Below are 17074 nucleotides of genomic sequence, written 5' to 3' on the forward strand. Positions count from 1 at the left end.
GCACTGGACAAGGGAATTTCTCTTGTAACAGTATATGAAAACTCTGGGTACAGATATTGCTATGGTTTGTCTCTAAAGAATATACTATCTGTGTCTTTGGTTGTCCTTTTTATTACCACAAAAACTGCATTTCTGAAGCATAGGCTGCATGAACTTTGTAACTAATGGCCTCTGGAATAAACTTGACATTTTACAAGACCTCATTAAGCAAACATGTGAAGAAGGGTGTCTTCTGCGTTTTCTTTTTCTTCCTAAATGATGTTATCCTGCTTAATCCTTTCTTATTTGCGTGTTATTGGTATAGTAGATGATGCCTTGACAAATACTTTAACATGGTATATTAAATTTCATAATCTTATTCATTTCATAATCTCTGTTCTCTGCTTTGCAATATGCCTTTGCTTATAATTACTGTTTCTATTTCAATGTATGATGCAGTCTGGTGATTGAATAAAGGGGAAAACAGGATGTTCATCATTCAGAGGATACTGTCCTCCTTTCAGATACTGTGCCAAGTTTTACCCACCTGCACTCTGACCACAGTAGATCACACATAGGTACCATGTACCTATGAGACTGCTGGGCCTTTGGTGTTGCAATATCACACGGCAGCTTTGCACACAGGATTTGGAGAAAGTGCTGGAGCTGGTGGGATGGGGGAATGCCTGGGGAAATGTGATATGCCCTTGTTAAATTGCTAAAGGACAAAAAATCTTGTTCTTAGACCTGTCTGCTGTAACCATCTCATTCTGTGAGTGTCCCTCTCTTCCACATAATCACCTTGGGGCTGTAAATAATGGTCCTGCTTTTGAGAGTGTAGCAGTGCAGAGATCTCAGGATGATTCCTCATAGCATCAGCAAGACCTGTGAGCCAGGGCTCTGAAATGTCTCTACATGATCATTTTCCTGCCATAGGTGGGAGATGCTCTTCTGAGTGACAGGATTTTTCCCCATTACCAGGCTGTGGCTTTGTCACCATAAGAACAAGCTACCTCTACAATATTCCAGTTAAGAGTGTATAATTGTGGTTGTGAAATATGGCTGTAACCTCACCCTGGCCTGACAGGAGTATGTTCATTGTGGGAAGCTCTAGTTATTTGTGTTTGTATATTGCATGGCATTCCACATGCCCAAAGATGAACATTATAGTACAGCTCCTACATCCATTCAGTCTTTTCCCCCTTTGCTGTGACTCCAAACCAACTTAATATTCACTGACTGCTACACTGATATTTCCTTGGCCAGTAGATGTTCATCTGTTAGAAGCAGTGTTTAGACAAGGTAAAATGAAAATGAAAAAGGCAGATTTGTTTTCTGGTTTGTACCCAGAGTAGGACATATGGTATCCTAATGGACTTTGCAATAGAAAACGAATAGAAATTGTTTTTTATTTTCTCAGAGTATGGTAAAGACACACCCATAGCACTGTGCTCTGCTATGGTTTCCACAATATGTAAACTAAGACTTAAAACTGCAGTGGTTGTTTACTTCAGGCTGTTTTCTTGCTTTTTCTTGTTTTATTCTGCTTTTTATTTGCCAGCATCTTCAGATTTTTCATTGCATTGGTTTAGAGTTGGGCTTCATAAGTTTATTTGGCTAAAGAAAAATAATCAACCTATCCAGTAAAGAACTTTGTTTTCCTTGAGCCAGCCTGCAGAAGCAGATTTGCTACTAGTGTAGGTTTAGAAAATCCCATACATTAATCTGAACAAATTTTAGCAAAACATCTTTCACATTACTCAGTGTTTTGTGGGATAGCACTGCGTAATGCATGGAGACACATGTATAACATTGACTAGAAGAATCCAGCACTTTGGTTTCTGCTACCTCTTATCATATATTTTTGTTTTCTTAAAGGAGGTATTTTGGTGATGACACATTTGTTCATCATTAAATATAAAGCTCATCCTCAATAAAAACAACACTAAATGGGGAAGATGTGCTTGGCCCACTAGGTATTAACAAGAAGCTTGCCAAGGCTGGCTCTGGGTTCAATTTTCTGGTTTAAGAGAAAATAAAAGAGTTAAGCTCAGCACTTAACTAAAAATAACGGCTGGATGCTGTGTCACTGTGCTGGCTGTAGAATCAACACGATTATTTATAAAATACTTTCTAGAAATGGAAAACAAGATTAGCGATGACGTGCCGGCAGTCAGACCTATGGAAAAATGTCCCTGAGGCCAGAGGGCTGTGTGTAATCTTATCTGCTATTTCTGGCCCCTGAGTTATTACAGCTACACCTTGGATGAAGCCGTTAAGCTTATTAACTGAGCCCATTTGTGCTTCTCTCCCATTTTTAATTCCGTCACTCGGTTCCAGGCTGCGGGGCAGCCCCCACAGCATGATAAATTCAGGACATTATTGGCTCCATTTAGCCATCCATCATTATCCAGTAATGCACCTACATAAGTGCACTGCTAAGTAGGTATGGACTCGAGTGAATGTTTAAGTGGTTGGCTGAAGCACGGCAGGTTCCACCATAGCTGTCAAATCTCCAAGGGGTGGAGCAGCCTGGCATGGCACACTTCCTCCTCAAGAGGCTTTTCCCCTTCCTTTTTCCCATATAACTTCAAAATCAGCAGGGCGAGCAGCCAGGATCAGCTCCCCTCACGTTTGAAAAGGGTGACTTGGTCTAGAGAATGTTCTTCTGTGTAATGCAACAAGGTAGTGATCTTCTTGCAGTGAACTCATCTGTTGGGACTTGTCCTGATCATAGCTGGGCCATGAAGCTCTCCAGGAGATGTGGGAAATGCAGGGTGGTGTGCAGGACATCATTCACTGAACACAGTCTTTGGACATTCCTTTTTGAACCATGGCTCTTTTTGCTCCTGGCCAAACATCTCCCCAAATGACACATCCTGTACAAAGAAAAATCTGTCTTTCGTGTACACTGTTCTTCTCCTTCACATAACTCCAGAGACCTGCTTAGAATCCAGAATTATTTGCTAGGGTTGTTTTCACTTTGGGTTCCTGTGATGCTATCATGAGCCTGTTATGCACACTTGCCTCTTGATTTTAATCCTCTTGGAGAATTGGCCTGTTAAGTTTGTGATTACTTTGCCTGTTGCTCAACTTCAGTAATATTCCCAAAAAGGAAGAAAAAAATAGATTTGTGGAGTTGTTTTTGTACTTCATGCCTAGCAAATCCAAATTGGACCTTCCTCAGAAACAGCTGGTAGCCATGAGCACATAATGAATCACATGGGTACTCTTTGCCTGTAACTATGCTAATAACTGGCAAACTGAATTTCTACCTCTTGTCACCTGATGTTGCAGTCTTCTGGAACCTCACGAGCTTTCTCCAGCTTCTCAGGGAAAGTGTCTTCAGTATTAAACCCATTTTCATATATATCCTGTCAGACTGCAATCACCAAATCTGGTAAGATCCACATATTTTGGAACTGCTGACCGTGATATGATTGACTACCCTGTATATCAGAAGAGCATTTAAAAATTTATCCAAAAAAACTATGGGTCATTCTAAGCTGTTGACAGTAATATCAAAATCAGGTGTGATACCTGCCTAAATGTGCAGTGTTATAATTGGCCTTTGATCCCAGTGAGGGCAAGAAGAGAGCTGGTTATCTGAAATGGTCGTTTCCCTGTTTGCAAGTCTTAACACACACAGGAGCTCTAGCTTTTCTCAGCCGGCTTGGAAACACCAGAGGGTTTAATTCAATTCTTTACTTCAGATTTATTTGATAAAATCAGGAAGAAAAGGACTTTATCAATAATTTCATCATGCAGGGTTTCTGCACATGAAGTTTTTTTTTCTAGGAAACAGATTGCTCATATATGGAATGAGGAAGGAAAGAATTGTTCCCATAAACAAGATAGTTATGGTCTTTAGAGAATGTGGAGAGCAGAGCCTAGGTGAACATTTATTTACATTCTAACACAACATATGTTCTTAAAAAATAGTTTCATTTTAAAGATACATATAATTTTAAACGTGGTCAATACTGAAAAGGTACTTTAAAAAAGTACAAACCAGAGTACAAACCCCAATTTAGCCACCTGAAATAGCAGGAAGAGTGTGTTGAATGGAAGGTCCCATTTTTAAATGACCATTTAAGTCCACTACATATTTCATTTTGTGAACTCACGTGTCATCACCTCAATATATGATGTACTGCCATCAGTACTGCAACTTTGCTGGACTTTAGGAATTGGTCTCAGCAGAAGATTAAACTCTGTTTCATGGTCTCCACCAGCTGTTTGGTGTGTGAAGGTATGAATCAAATCTTTCTAGGTATATTGCCACAATGGGGTCTGTCTCAAATTTTTTCCCTGGATCATATACAGATTTTAAATTGCAATATCCTTTGGTCTCTGACCTCCATGCACAATGTTTTCTTTAACAAACCTGTTTGAAATAAGATATTTGATATCTTTCAATGAAATTTTGACACTACTCTTTTAAAGAAGCCTTAAAATCATAGTTTAAACTATTTTTTATCTCCTCTGTGTTTGTGCACCTCAGTTAGTAATTTCTCTTGAGTTACTGAAAAAACTTGTCCCAAGACTAAAATGCTGACATTTTTTCAGCATGAAATTTATCTTACATTGCTTACATTATTTCCAAGGGAGTGATAAATTCTGTATACTCTTTTGATCTACACACAGCATCTATGAGCAAATCGACACAGGCAAAAAAAAATTATGTGGAAACTGCATACAATTATTAACATTTACAAATATCCATGCTAGAAGGACCTCCTACACTCAGCTAAAATGACTTGGCACAAGAAAACAACCTTTTCTCAATGCACTCCCTGAAAAGCTTAAAAAAATCTATGATGAGTTTTACTGAGAGGAGAGGACAAGTATAAATTGCTCAATTATGCACATACATGGTTTTATGTAGTACAGGTTTTGGGTTTTTTTATGCAACTTGGATGATATTTTTAAATTACAGTGGTCAGAGTCATGCAGATGTAGTTAATGTTACAAGAAGGAAATAAATTAAACATAATATTATGAGAAATAGGTCCAGTTAGACTATGTTTTCAGATTTATAAAATAATGAGTGGTTATATTATTTTTCACTGCCTCTTGTTGCACAACAGATTGAAGTGGTATCATCACAGACATTTTTAACCCAGTTCCTGCTTTTCAGGCTGGAAGAAATAAATAAGGGAGTAAGACAGTGCTTTGATATCCTGTCTCAGGAGAGATCACAAGAATATAGGGACAGAGATCTCCTCTGTCCTAGCATGACATCCTTAGGTTTTCCTACAGTTAAAATTAACCTCGAGTCCATGGTTAACTGCACAGCAAGCACACATTGAGATGTTTTGGTATCATTTGCCCAGCAAGGCACCTTTTTGTTCTCTCCTTCAACAGCTACATCACTTCTCCTCCTCCTCACACCTTGTCAGGGTATAAGTACTTGTTGTCTGAGCCCTGGGGGCTGTGTGATCTTGCCTCCAGATCAGTTTTTGTTTCTGATTTGGTCCCTTTCAGAGATTTCAATTTCATTTGCAGTCTCCTGCCCTCTTCCACATTCCCCTGCACGTTTGGGTTTGCAGAGTCTGTGTCTTGTGTCCAACAGGAAACCACACCCCGCTGCAAACTGTTTTAATCCTCACAAAGTTTTGAGGAATCAAACTATGGAAGAAACATGACATTCATTCCTGAGGTATGAGCATGGTTCTCTGGTTTTTCAGGGGTATCATGGTTGCCAGCTTCCTGGGAAGCCTCCTGAAATCAGGACACAGAATTACAAATATTCTCTGTTGCACTGTGTCCTCCACAGCTTCAGCTGTTAGAAAAGGAAAGACTGGAAATGTTAGTGGACATTAAAAAACACACATCAAAAAGATATAATTCATTGTCTTTTCAGTGACAGAAATAATATATTTGGATCAAACATTTTTGATTTTCATAGAGCTTTTTTCTCTATTTTTTTAAAAGGAGTTTCCTGACTTTGAGAACACACTGACCAAAAAAAGAAAGTAAGTTGAGACCAGTTCAAGGTCTACACAGTGTCACTGTATTTGTCTGTACCTTTCATCCTTGTTGTTTTATTAATGTTTGCCAATATTGCTTTTATTCTCATAGAGTACATGTATTAATGTTGCAGTTGAAGAGCACATAACAAGCTTGTAATGAATTACTAAGGCTCTTTTGCCATGACTTTTTTGTATCCACACAGCTTTCCTCCAAAATATCAGAACCAGGACAGCTAAAATCAAATGCAGTTAATCTGAACTTGGTTTAATCATATGTCTGCTTTTCTGGGAGATTGAAGTGGTAACCTATTTTATAGCATGTTTGCACCATTGACCTGATAATCTCCTGAAAAGGTTTTTTTGTTTGTTTGTTTGTGTTTTTAATCCAAGTCAAAATTTTGTTTGCAAAATGATTCGGATAAAGCAGGTCAGACATAATTTTATTAATAATTTCTGTGATAGCAGCATGTATTGAATCCATTCATGGACACAATGCTATGGTTTGGGATAATGATCAATATTTATTAGCAGGCAGAAGAATTTATTTGGAAATTTCTTTTTTTGCTTCATGTTGAAGGCTATTGCATTACTGAAGTGGACTCCTTCAAATAAAATCTGAAATCCTGCCTAATGGAATGCTACAGACAGATCTTATCTGTCTGCTGTGACAGACATGAAAATCTCTGGAGTTCTTGTTGGTTTTTTTTTTTTCATTTGTAGGTAGGGCTCCACTAAATTAAGAACATCAATATTACCTGTATCTGTTGCTAAAAAAACTCAAACTGGGTAAAGATTTCTAAGAAAATTAAGAGCTCTTTTGTCTTAAATAAGAGTTTTAATCTATTTCTTTTCATCTGATAAAAACAACAGTAGCTTATCAGCTTCAAACACAGAGACATGAGCACTCACCTGTGAGATCTCAACTGTATGTCACCAGTCAGGGCTCTGTAAAACTCTTCCCAAAATTTCATTATTTAAAATATGAACATAACTCTACTGCTCATGGATGTCTCATCATTCTTTTACACTTTAAAGCAAGTCAAACTACTGTGTGGGCCTTACCAAGTTCTACCAAATATGATTAAATTACCTGGATGCCTAAAAGTGTTCTGTGTAGATCAAAACTAAGTCTGCCCCAGGAAAAAGAATAGCAGTTTATGGCTAAAATGTCAAATTTTACAATGCAAAATAAAATTATTTTCTTTGAAATCTAATCCTATTCAAAAAATTATCAGAATTTAGAAGCATTGCTGAGATCATTTGACTGATCAATTAAAAAAAAAAAAAAAGGAGTGAGCTGCAAGAAACTAGTTTGAATCCACATGAAAAGATTTTGTAATGAAATTATTTCATTGTTTCCAACCATCACTATCCTGGCATGGCACTCCCAGAGATAATAGCAGAAATTTTCCCATTGACCTTTCATGTAGATATGGATGAAGTGAAAGAGGAATTAATCATTCTTTGTTCCCTACAATGGGCAATAAGAAAGCACCAAATTATATGGAGTAGCAGAAACAACATAAGTATTCCTTGTTTAGACAATAAGAATTAAACTGGAAATCTGGAATCACAAAATCCAATCATTTTCAAAGGAACTGGTGGGTGCAGACCAGTTCCTTAAAAACCCCACAACTGTTTAGCTGCATCCTCTGGCTCAGAAACCTTTTTAACACCTACGTGGCTGAGGATGGGAGAGTGGTCCCAAATTTTGTGCTCTTTCCCTCCTGCTGATCACTGTCACAGATTAGACAGTCCCTGCTCTCACCTACTCTAACCACTGCTCATAAACTGCTCTCCATTGGGCTTTTAATGGATAATGTGAAACAAATTAACCTTTCTTCAAAGATTTTTTTTTCTCTGTTAAGTTAGTCTATTCTTCAAGCTGTCCTCTATGAACCACTGACCACAGATGGAAGCATGAATTAGATCTAATCCTTGATGTAAATATGCAAAAAGCTCAAGGTTCAGTAGGGCAATGAGATGTCACTCAGGGCCCTGGGGATGATATGTTCATACGTAGCTCTTTGGTTCAATCAGTTGTCACGTCACCAAACTTAAGGCAATAATTCTAATAATAATTCTAATAGTCATAAGACACTTCAGATCATGTCGGAAGGAAAGTATCTCTTCTTTTCTTCCTGATGGGTTCCCCAGATTCCAACATGAATTCTTCATTTCAGAAAGAAGCTTGGGTCACATATTCTTGCAGAAGGAACCTCAGATGCTTTCAGAGCTTTTTGTGGGGTGTGCGAGTAGATGACTGGGCAAATGAGACAAGTAAATCCAATTGAAGCCAGTGGGAATAACAGCTAAATCCCTGTGCCCTGCTTTGAAGAATTAGTTTGAAAATACCCATATTTGATTAAACACTCTTAAATTTTTTCATTCTGACTTTCAGCTAATGGTAAATTCTTTTAATTCTTTTAGATCCATCCAGAAGTCCATGTCTGAAAATGAAGCATTTGGTTAGTAGCTGCTTAAATCATTTATTGTTTACTTGCTAATCTCAGAGAGCCAACTTTAATTAAGGGTCTGATTTGTTTTACAGCTGTTGGAGCAAATGCAAAGGAAAGGAAAAAATAGAATTAAGCTTTCAATATATTCTCCCATCTTCCCTGCTTTCCACACACACATTTGTAGGTAGATATTGAAAACAAACTAGTTAAATATAGAAACCACACTGAGATGAAGAACCTGTTATGGGACAACATTAGAAATAGTCAGCATGCCCCACATTTCTTTTAATCATTTCAATAAAAGCCTGAAATGTCTCTGATCTAAGAAAATTCAGGTGCCTGCCCTTTCCCATTTTAAACTACTTTGTGAGAATTTTCACAAACAAGTTCACTAAGAAGAAAATTCAGGGGTTTTGTTAAACCTATCCTGACACTGTATTGTTACCTACACTTGTGTTTCAATGGGTTCTATCTTGTAAATACTCTCTAGGAAATAATCATCAGCTTAGTGAAAGTAAAATTTCCTGGATTTTTTTTTTTTTAATGAGAGCTTCCTGTTATCATGTTTTCTTTTATTCCTTGGAATTTTGCTTTAGTTGTCGTACCTTGCTGAGTATAAAGGGGGTTGTGTGTGGCTGTAATGATGTGGCTCTGCATCACAATGTGTCTCAGATAGATGAAAGCTCCCCTGTGTTAAGGCTTCACTCTGCAGCCCTGCACTGGGAACAATTCCATGCAGGACAGTGTCATTTGGTCTACAGCAAACAGGCTGTAATGAATTCCCAGTACCTGACAGGATCAACAAGAGATTTCACAAAGAAAATTTTCTGAGCGATGGCCAGCACCAAAGAAAACTCAACAAAACAAAACCAAACAAACCCAGAAAGCACAAACCCTGAAGAGTTATCTACATGTTGTGAAGCACGAGCACTTTGAAGTTCACTGAGGGGGCAGGAGAATGGCCAGCTCCTTCTCAAAGCCAGCCTAGTTCAGCCCTCCAGGCTGAGACAGTCCAAGCGTTGGAGTCCATGGGGCAGCACTGTGGGAATTGTTAATGCTATTCCTTGCAAATATTCTAGTTCAGTAAGGGTAGCCTTAAAAAAACACCCATCATTATTATTAATTATTATTATTGTTATTATTAATTATTATTAGTATTAGTATTATCATCATCATCATCATCATCATCATCATATGCCTCGAAGCAAGACAAAGGCACAGATGTTCTGTGGGATCCTAGGCCTTGAATCCAGGGTCAAGATAACAGTCATTCTGATCATGTCTTAACAGTGTTAAATGAGGTGTTAAACCACAGCAAAAGATGATAGAACTTGAAGTCTGACCATAACAAATATCATCCATCCACCCATCCACCTATCCATCCATCCATCCAAATTCCTATATTGCAAAATCATCAGTTCATTTCCATGTCTGAGCAGACACTCCAGTGTTCTGCAAGTTTGTTTGATTTGCATTCTGATGGTGTTTTTGTAGAATTTCCTGTTAATTCACAGGTTAGCTATGAATTCAGGTGACTGCTCTATGTGCTTTTACTTTAGACAGGAAAAATGTGAATGGCACACTTTGGCAGGGTTCCAGGAAGCCGGAGCATGATTCGTGCATCAGAAGGCACTGCCAGCTTGAAGGTAATTGCTCAACATATTTCAGCTGATTTTGCATTTTTAACAAAGTGTTTAAAAGGGCACCTAGGAAAATTTCTCATTTTTCACCAATAATCCAACTAAATAATTTGTCAGGTCGTTTAGAGATTTATTTTGTCCTCAGGGGGGATAAAAGTAGTTAAAATAAAACTTATCTTAAAACTGGGAAGCTAAGAACACACTCTGTGACCAATTCTCTCTGTGAGCCATGAGCCAAAGGAGACTTTCCCTACAGTAAATTGTCATAGTTGTGTTGTATAGGGCCTGCCAGCTGCAGTAATCCATGTTTCCTGGATAATTTACATGGCTGCAGATATCCAGCAGGGAAAGGGTGCACCTTTTCTCAGAAGAAACTTTTTGTAGCAGGTGCAAGAGAGTTGGCAAAATTTTAGATGTCTGATTCTCTTTCTAAACCTGCACTGACTGACTCCATTGAAATAACCTTACAGCTCATGCATGGGAAGTCACTTAAGAGGGTACCAATATAAATTCATTAAAATTACATTAAGTATTAACAAGTGAGCAGTCACATTACCCATTTAAACATAAACTGGATTCTAAAAATCAAAATGATTTGATAATCTGCTTGATGTTGATTCCAGGAATGGTATTTATATTTGTATTTTTCAAAGTCAAGGTAGATCTCTTACTGTTGCTTAATCAACAAACAGAAAAGTTTGTTAACAAACAAACAAAAATCAACAAAAAGAACAAACCAGACAAAGCTCAGCAGAAGCAGAAAACACGATATGTCAGAGTAAATGGGAAGTATGTCTTGTACTCAAATTAAATCAAAAAAAGTGGGAATATCTCCTGCACAAATAGTCTAGAGGTCATCCACTGATTGGAGATTCCACTATTACCTGGATATGTCAAAGAAAGCAAAGGACAGGATGCCAAATTTCCTTCTGAATTTTATTCAGAAATTAAACCCTTAAATGTTTGGAAATAGATGTGAAATGGCAATACACATTGCATTTGCCCATCTATGGGTAAATATGGTTTCTTGAACCAGAACCAGAAATGAGCGTTGACAGGAAGATTTAGAGGAATTCTTGCACTGAACTAGTGAGGGGAAAAGGGAACTCCAGTAAGTGCCATTGGCTTGCAAGGAACAGGTTCTAATGATAGGTGAAAGAAATATTAGGCATTTCTCTCCTGACAAGTCTGACTTTTAACCAAAACCATTTTGGAATGATTCTTCCAATGATACTGCAGAGGTTGCTGAATTGGAGGTGGGGAGAGGCTGAATGAGAAAGCAGAACTTTTTGACCTTCCTCCAAAGTCTTTTCTACTCCAGGCATTTTTTACCCTTTTAAATATCCAAAGCATGCAAAAGAAGCAGTGCACATTTTAAAAGCTGACAAGTGTTGTAATTGAAGGGCAGGGGCCCAGAGGGAACAGGGAGCAAAGCTGGCAGCTAAATAAAAAATCTCCCTTTCCCCTACTGCAGTAAAATGATTTCAAGGGAAGTCCCCTTCACACAGTGGTGAAAACCTTTGCAAGGAGATTTGCAGTGTATCACTATTGATCAAGATAATTCGTCACTATTGATCAAACTTTTCTCTTAGCAGAGATAATCCTTCAAGGTCTGCAAGTCTTTTGCATAAACTGAATTTCTGTTAGGTTCAAAAAGCCATGTATGGTGGTCACCATAGACTTCTCTGCTTACTTCTGAGCTGTATTCACAGACCTGACTCAAATGTCACTGAAATAATCGCAGAGACATCCACAGACCTTTGGATGAAGCCCTTGGTGACAGCATATGTATTATTACATCTACAAACCCAAGTTTTCCAAGATGAAAACATAGTGAACACAAATATATCCCACAGACAGAATAGTGGAAACTCCTGCCTTGGCTCACAAGGCCAGACCCAAATCATCAGCAGGAGATCTGCCAGCCTGAAAGCATTGTTGTTGAAAAGTTGTCCGTGGAAGTCAGAGCCATTGGGCTTCCAGGAAAAGTTATGGAGACAAACAGGAAAGACCTGACACCACAGTGGATGTAATCCTCCACTGCTCCTAATTCATTCCACAGGAGGGTGACTGGGACCTGCTGCCAGACTCAGGAAGACAAGAACACTGCAGCTCTAGTTGAAGTTCATTTATATATTTTGCATGGGTTTTTGTTTGGTTGTTGTTGTTGTTTGGTTGTTTTTTTACACAAATACCTTGTTCCATAATTCAGTGGGCTGAGATGTAAGAGCAGCATGTAAGAGCACTCTGGGGACAGGTTATGGCTAACATAAGACATTGTGGTTGGGGGGGACCACCAAGGTTTGCTTTAATAACTCCCTGTTTTAATTTGGTTTTGACCGATATGATGTCAAAAGCAGTGTCACTGTATATAGTCTTTTAGGTTAAGGGCATTATATGTAGCCCCACAATTATTTGTGATTCAGCTGCAAACAGCTACCCAACATTTTGGATTAGACTGTAGGAGGACTTTGGGGCAAAGAGCTGAACACTGCAAGATTTGATTTCCAGAGTCAGCTCACAGAGAGTAGGGATGTTGTGTACAGAGATGCCTGCAGCAGATGAAAACAAGTTATCCTGAGGACCAGAAAGAACCCAGTTATGTTAATCTGGTGTTGCATGAGCACCCTTTAACATGACTTATGCTCTTGAAAGTTCAGCTACCTATATAATGCAATAAACAACCAGATTGTCAGACACCAGGCCCTCGGTGACTGCAGGGAGATTTGTAGGTGCTTAAGACAAAATCTGGACCAGGTTCTTTTGTGCCTTTTTGAACATAAATTTTAATGATCACGTTCAGACACCTTTTCCATGTGATGGCTAAAGAATCTAAGTCACTCAGAATTATTCCCTTAATTACTCTTTCTTCTCCTGTTAATTGTAGGGAATACCATGCAATCAGTCTCGCCTGCCTACAGTTAGTTTTTGTGGATCTGTATTTTAAGTAAGCTGTCCTTTTGCAAAGAGGAGAACTACTGATGCTGATTCCACAGAAGCAATAAAGATGACAAACTAGGATTAATGAGAAAAAAACCCCAACCCATTCCTGCTGTTTTCTAGTGACTCTAGAAAACATAGTGTGATTAGCAGATATTTTTCTTTATTTTTTTTTTCTCCCTGAAAAATATCTGAGTGATCCTAACATCTGTTCTGATGGAATCTAATCACTAGGACTGTCCTACAGTTGTACAGTGGTGGGTGCTTTGCCTTAGGATTGGAAGTTAAAGTAGATCTTTACAAGTAAGCTTGCTTAAAATAGTTTTTTCATACTTGTTTGACCTATTGCTGCTCATTGTTGTAGTGAAGGTTAATACTCTTCCCATCCAAACATTCATTTATTGTAGGAGATGGGAGGATGTTCATCCTTTGAAAGCAATTTCTGATCTAATCTAAGCTGAACAGATCTCAGTTGAAAAGATCATTTTTGCCCTTCATTTTTCCTATGAATATTCTAGACTTTGCTGCTGCAAATTAGTAGGGCAAGAGGAAAGTCACAGTGGGATTCTGGGTTAGTAAACTGAGGACTGAGTACAAAAGAAGAAATGAGCACGAATGAGTTTTCTTTCTCTGAGTCAGTTTGCCAATTTGTTCTGCAGTCTCACTTCAAAGCAGTTCAAGATAAAATGTGTTCTTAAATGATATAAGATTAACTTCAGAGAGTCAAAATGTCAACTCAAGACATCAAGTGCAATTCAAATGATATTCCTCATAAAAACATAAAGCAGGACATTTTAAAGCATGTTTTCTCTTTTTTGGTCATAATTCACAGAAGATAATATTATTGCTGATGGAATACATTTGCTCCAAGGAAAGAAGATAGAAGAAACAACATGTCAGGTGAAACAACTACTCTTTTTTTTTTAAGAATCTAAATTTTCATTCAAATAAAATTTCATTTCTTGTTTCCATTCAGCATTTGTCCAGCCTAAACTTCATACTCAGTATGCCTCTATATTTTAGAAGCTGATTTTAAAGGAAGACTCTGGCGACTTCCAAAGTTGTTCATGATTTTTCTTATGTAGACCATATGGATTTCATTGCCTAGAAAAACTTTTCCTTCCCTGAGTGAATACATTTCTGCTAAATTGATGTGCTAGAACTGTGTCTGATCTCTACTAAGTGTTCACATCTGTCCTGCATGATCCATATTGGCACATGTATCCCAATGCTTTCTGAATTTCTATACACATATACCATATCTCTTCTTCCTAAATCTGCATTTGTCATCCCACTGGCATGAGGAATTAATGAATTCCAACCCCTGGGTTTGCATGATCATAGCAACAAAATAAAAGTAAGTAACAACCCATCAGCTGGTGAGCAGCAGAGGTGAGGAGAAAGACTTGCAGCTCTAAATTGGAGTGACTGGTGTTTGGGGTTTATTTCACTTCCAGTCCAATATTTGCTCTGAAAATATTTTACTTCAGTTCCCATCTGTGGCAAACCAGCTTAGCTCTGCTAATTTCACAGGACATAATAGTTTACCCAGTTTGGGACTAAAAATGTGTCACATACCTGTATATATGTGTGTATTCCAAATGAGGAATTAATACAATACAATTATTTAAAAGCTGAAAATCTATTAAATTGTCCTTTGTGCAAGGTGAGCGTTCAACTTTAGAAAAAGCTCTGAGCTGAGCTTTCTCTGTTGTTTCTATACAATGTCAGGAGTCCTTTTAGATGTTGAGGTTAAAACCAAGAAAAAAATATAAATTCATCACCCTCAAGGCATCTGAGATAAGACAGAGAACTGTGAAGACCCAATGTTTAGGCAGTGCTCAGTGTAGGTCAAAGTCGAGATCTGGATTTTAAAAAAAGAGTAGAATGATCTGCATATGGGGGGACAAACAACCTTATTGGAAAACAGTGCCTGGAAAGTCAGTGTGTCCCAGGTTTCTCCTGCTTTCCCTCAGGGTTTTATCTGTCTCTGCACTGTTAGTTTGTTCCCATGATTATCTCCTCTCCCAGCTGTCAAAAGAGTATCTGAGGACAAAAGAAAGGAGAAAAGAACTCTTTTTCTTTTGCATTTCTCCTTCTCTTTCTCTGATTACTTTCTCTGATTTTCTAAGTATTCTGGAGAAAGATTAATCTCTGATTTCTTACAATAGTTCTTCCCTTAGTGTGAGGGATCTCTGCCTCTGCCCCTGTCCTGCCATGAAAGCTTTTGGACTGGCTCTTGGTAAAGATGCCAGAGGTCATTCCTCAGACATGACAGACTATGGAGGGAAAAATGGAATAAGGCCTAGGTTTGCTTTAAGTATAAGTTCCCATAAAATCCCGTTATAACTTTTCCCCATGAACCATTTGCCCCATTTTAGAAGCAAAGTGCTTTTTTTTGACTTCTCAAAGCATTTGAAGATGTTTTTTTCAGGTGCATTAAGGATGAACTGTAGGGGCTTGGATCCCTCCAATCTTTGTGTCAGTTTAAGACCTATTGCACTTGCTTTTTAAAATATTCATATTTAATGGCATTATTTTGAATTTTAGTGATTGTTACCTCTCGTATTCATTATTATCAAGGTAACATTGATGTAAATTTCTTTTAAGCTTCCAGAATAGTCTGATTATATCTGTATTCATTTGTTGCATTACATTGTGCACACAAACAAGGAAATGCTGAGAGAACAGCATTATGGGGGAAGCTCCTTCCCTGCAAAATCAGCACAAATGAATGTCCTTATGAAGTGCCTGTCTGCTGATGCACACAGCATGGGGAACAGACAGGAGGAATTAGAAGTCTGCATGCAATTTCACAACTGCAGCCTCAGGATCACAAAACTGGGTGGGATAGGTCACACATCTGAGCTGTTCCAGAAAGTCCAGGGAACTGCAGGAGGGTGATGGAGCAATGGGCACAAACTGAGAGAGAGGAAGTTTCACTCAACATAAAGAAAACACTCTTCTAGTATAAGAGATGGTCAGCCACTGGTGAAGCTTGCTGGAGAGGATATGAGAGATTCAGCTTTGGAGACATTCCTGTCAGGAGATGGATCTGTTCAACTTGCTCTGGTGACCAGTTCTGAGCAGGGAGCTAAACTACACAATCCCCAAAAGTGCATTCCTACCTCAGCTGGTCTGTGGGAGTTTGTGATTCTGTGAGCCATGGAAGAGGCAAATTTACAAGCAGGAGTAAATAGTACAGATGAACACCTTAGATTTTTTTTCCTCTTGTGGAAGGAAAAAGAAAAAAAAGAAAAAAAAAGAAAAAGCAAATAAGCTTCCCTGAGTGCTTCACAAAAGCTTTAATCCTTCTCCATTTCCTAAATTGACATTCATTCATTCCATTCATTGTGTAAGTGCTGGAAAATGGGGCTTGAAACAGAAGTACAGGCTGAGGGATATCGCAAGAGCACCACTGCAATAATTGTACCTTACCATAAAAAGTGCCTTCACTTTCTGCATTTATTTTTTATACCTTTTTTCTTGTTTACTCATGTCTAGGGGGGCTCCCTTGATGGCTTGAAGCCTTTGTAGCATATTGGGAAGGACATAAAATATCAAGTAACGCAGTCTTTGGGCTAATACATTTTCAGAAATGTTTCATGCTTCATTTCTCACGTAAATTCTTAGGTTGCATTCAGCCTTCAAGGTGTCATTCATATTCATGAAGGAAAAAGGCCAATGTTCATAACTTTCCTGCTGGGCTGTAGGCACTGTCAGGCTTCCCCCCTAGGGATGCAGCAGTGCCCCAAGAAAGGTGTGTTCCCCTGGTGCTCCTCTCCTGAGGACACTGTGACCAACAAATGGCTCATGGGCAGATGAGGAAAGTGTGAATAGTCCTGTCTTAGTTCTGAGAATTGTCCTATTTTCTCCACATTGTTAATCCATTTCAAACTCACACCCTGGTGCCCAACATCCCAGGAAAAATGAGGTGAACTAAATGAGACCCTGTTGGAACTGCATCAGTGATGCTCCTCAGCTGGGGGTTGCTGCTGAGGGAAGTCTTCTCTGGCTTTCCTGTTCATTGAGCAAGGAAAGCCAAGATCTAAGATGAGATCCACAGATCCCATACCATAAT

The 17074-nt window shown here is 38.5% G+C and overlaps 1 protein-coding gene across 17 annotated transcripts in view; it reads left to right on the forward strand.

Annotated features, from left to right (window-relative positions):
* The window catches only part of SAMSN1 (SAM domain, SH3 domain and nuclear localization signals 1), a 185897-nt gene that overhangs the window by 113561 nt on the left and 55262 nt on the right, over positions 1 to 17074 (forward strand). For 14 of the 17 annotated variants that reach the window (XM_063393906.1, XM_063393902.1, XM_063393905.1 and 11 more), the window contains 4 exons: positions 5917 to 5957; positions 8385 to 8422; positions 9973 to 10059; positions 13826 to 13893. The exons of 1 other annotated variant lie outside the window; for it this stretch is intronic. In XM_063393906.1, coding sequence (XP_063249976.1) covers positions 5917 to 5957; positions 8385 to 8422; positions 9973 to 10059; positions 13826 to 13893 — 234 coding nt within the window. Of the gene's footprint in view, positions 1 to 3276; positions 3380 to 5916; positions 5958 to 8384; positions 8423 to 9972; positions 10060 to 13825; positions 13894 to 17074 lie in introns of those variants that run through there. 2 more of the 17 variants (XM_063393917.1, XM_063393919.1) reach the window with 2 other exon arrangements.

Source organism: Prinia subflava, chromosome 3, assembly GCF_021018805.1.
Source record: "Prinia subflava isolate CZ2003 ecotype Zambia chromosome 3, Cam_Psub_1.2, whole genome shotgun sequence".
Lineage (NCBI taxonomy): Eukaryota > Metazoa > Chordata > Aves > Passeriformes > Cisticolidae > Prinia > Prinia subflava.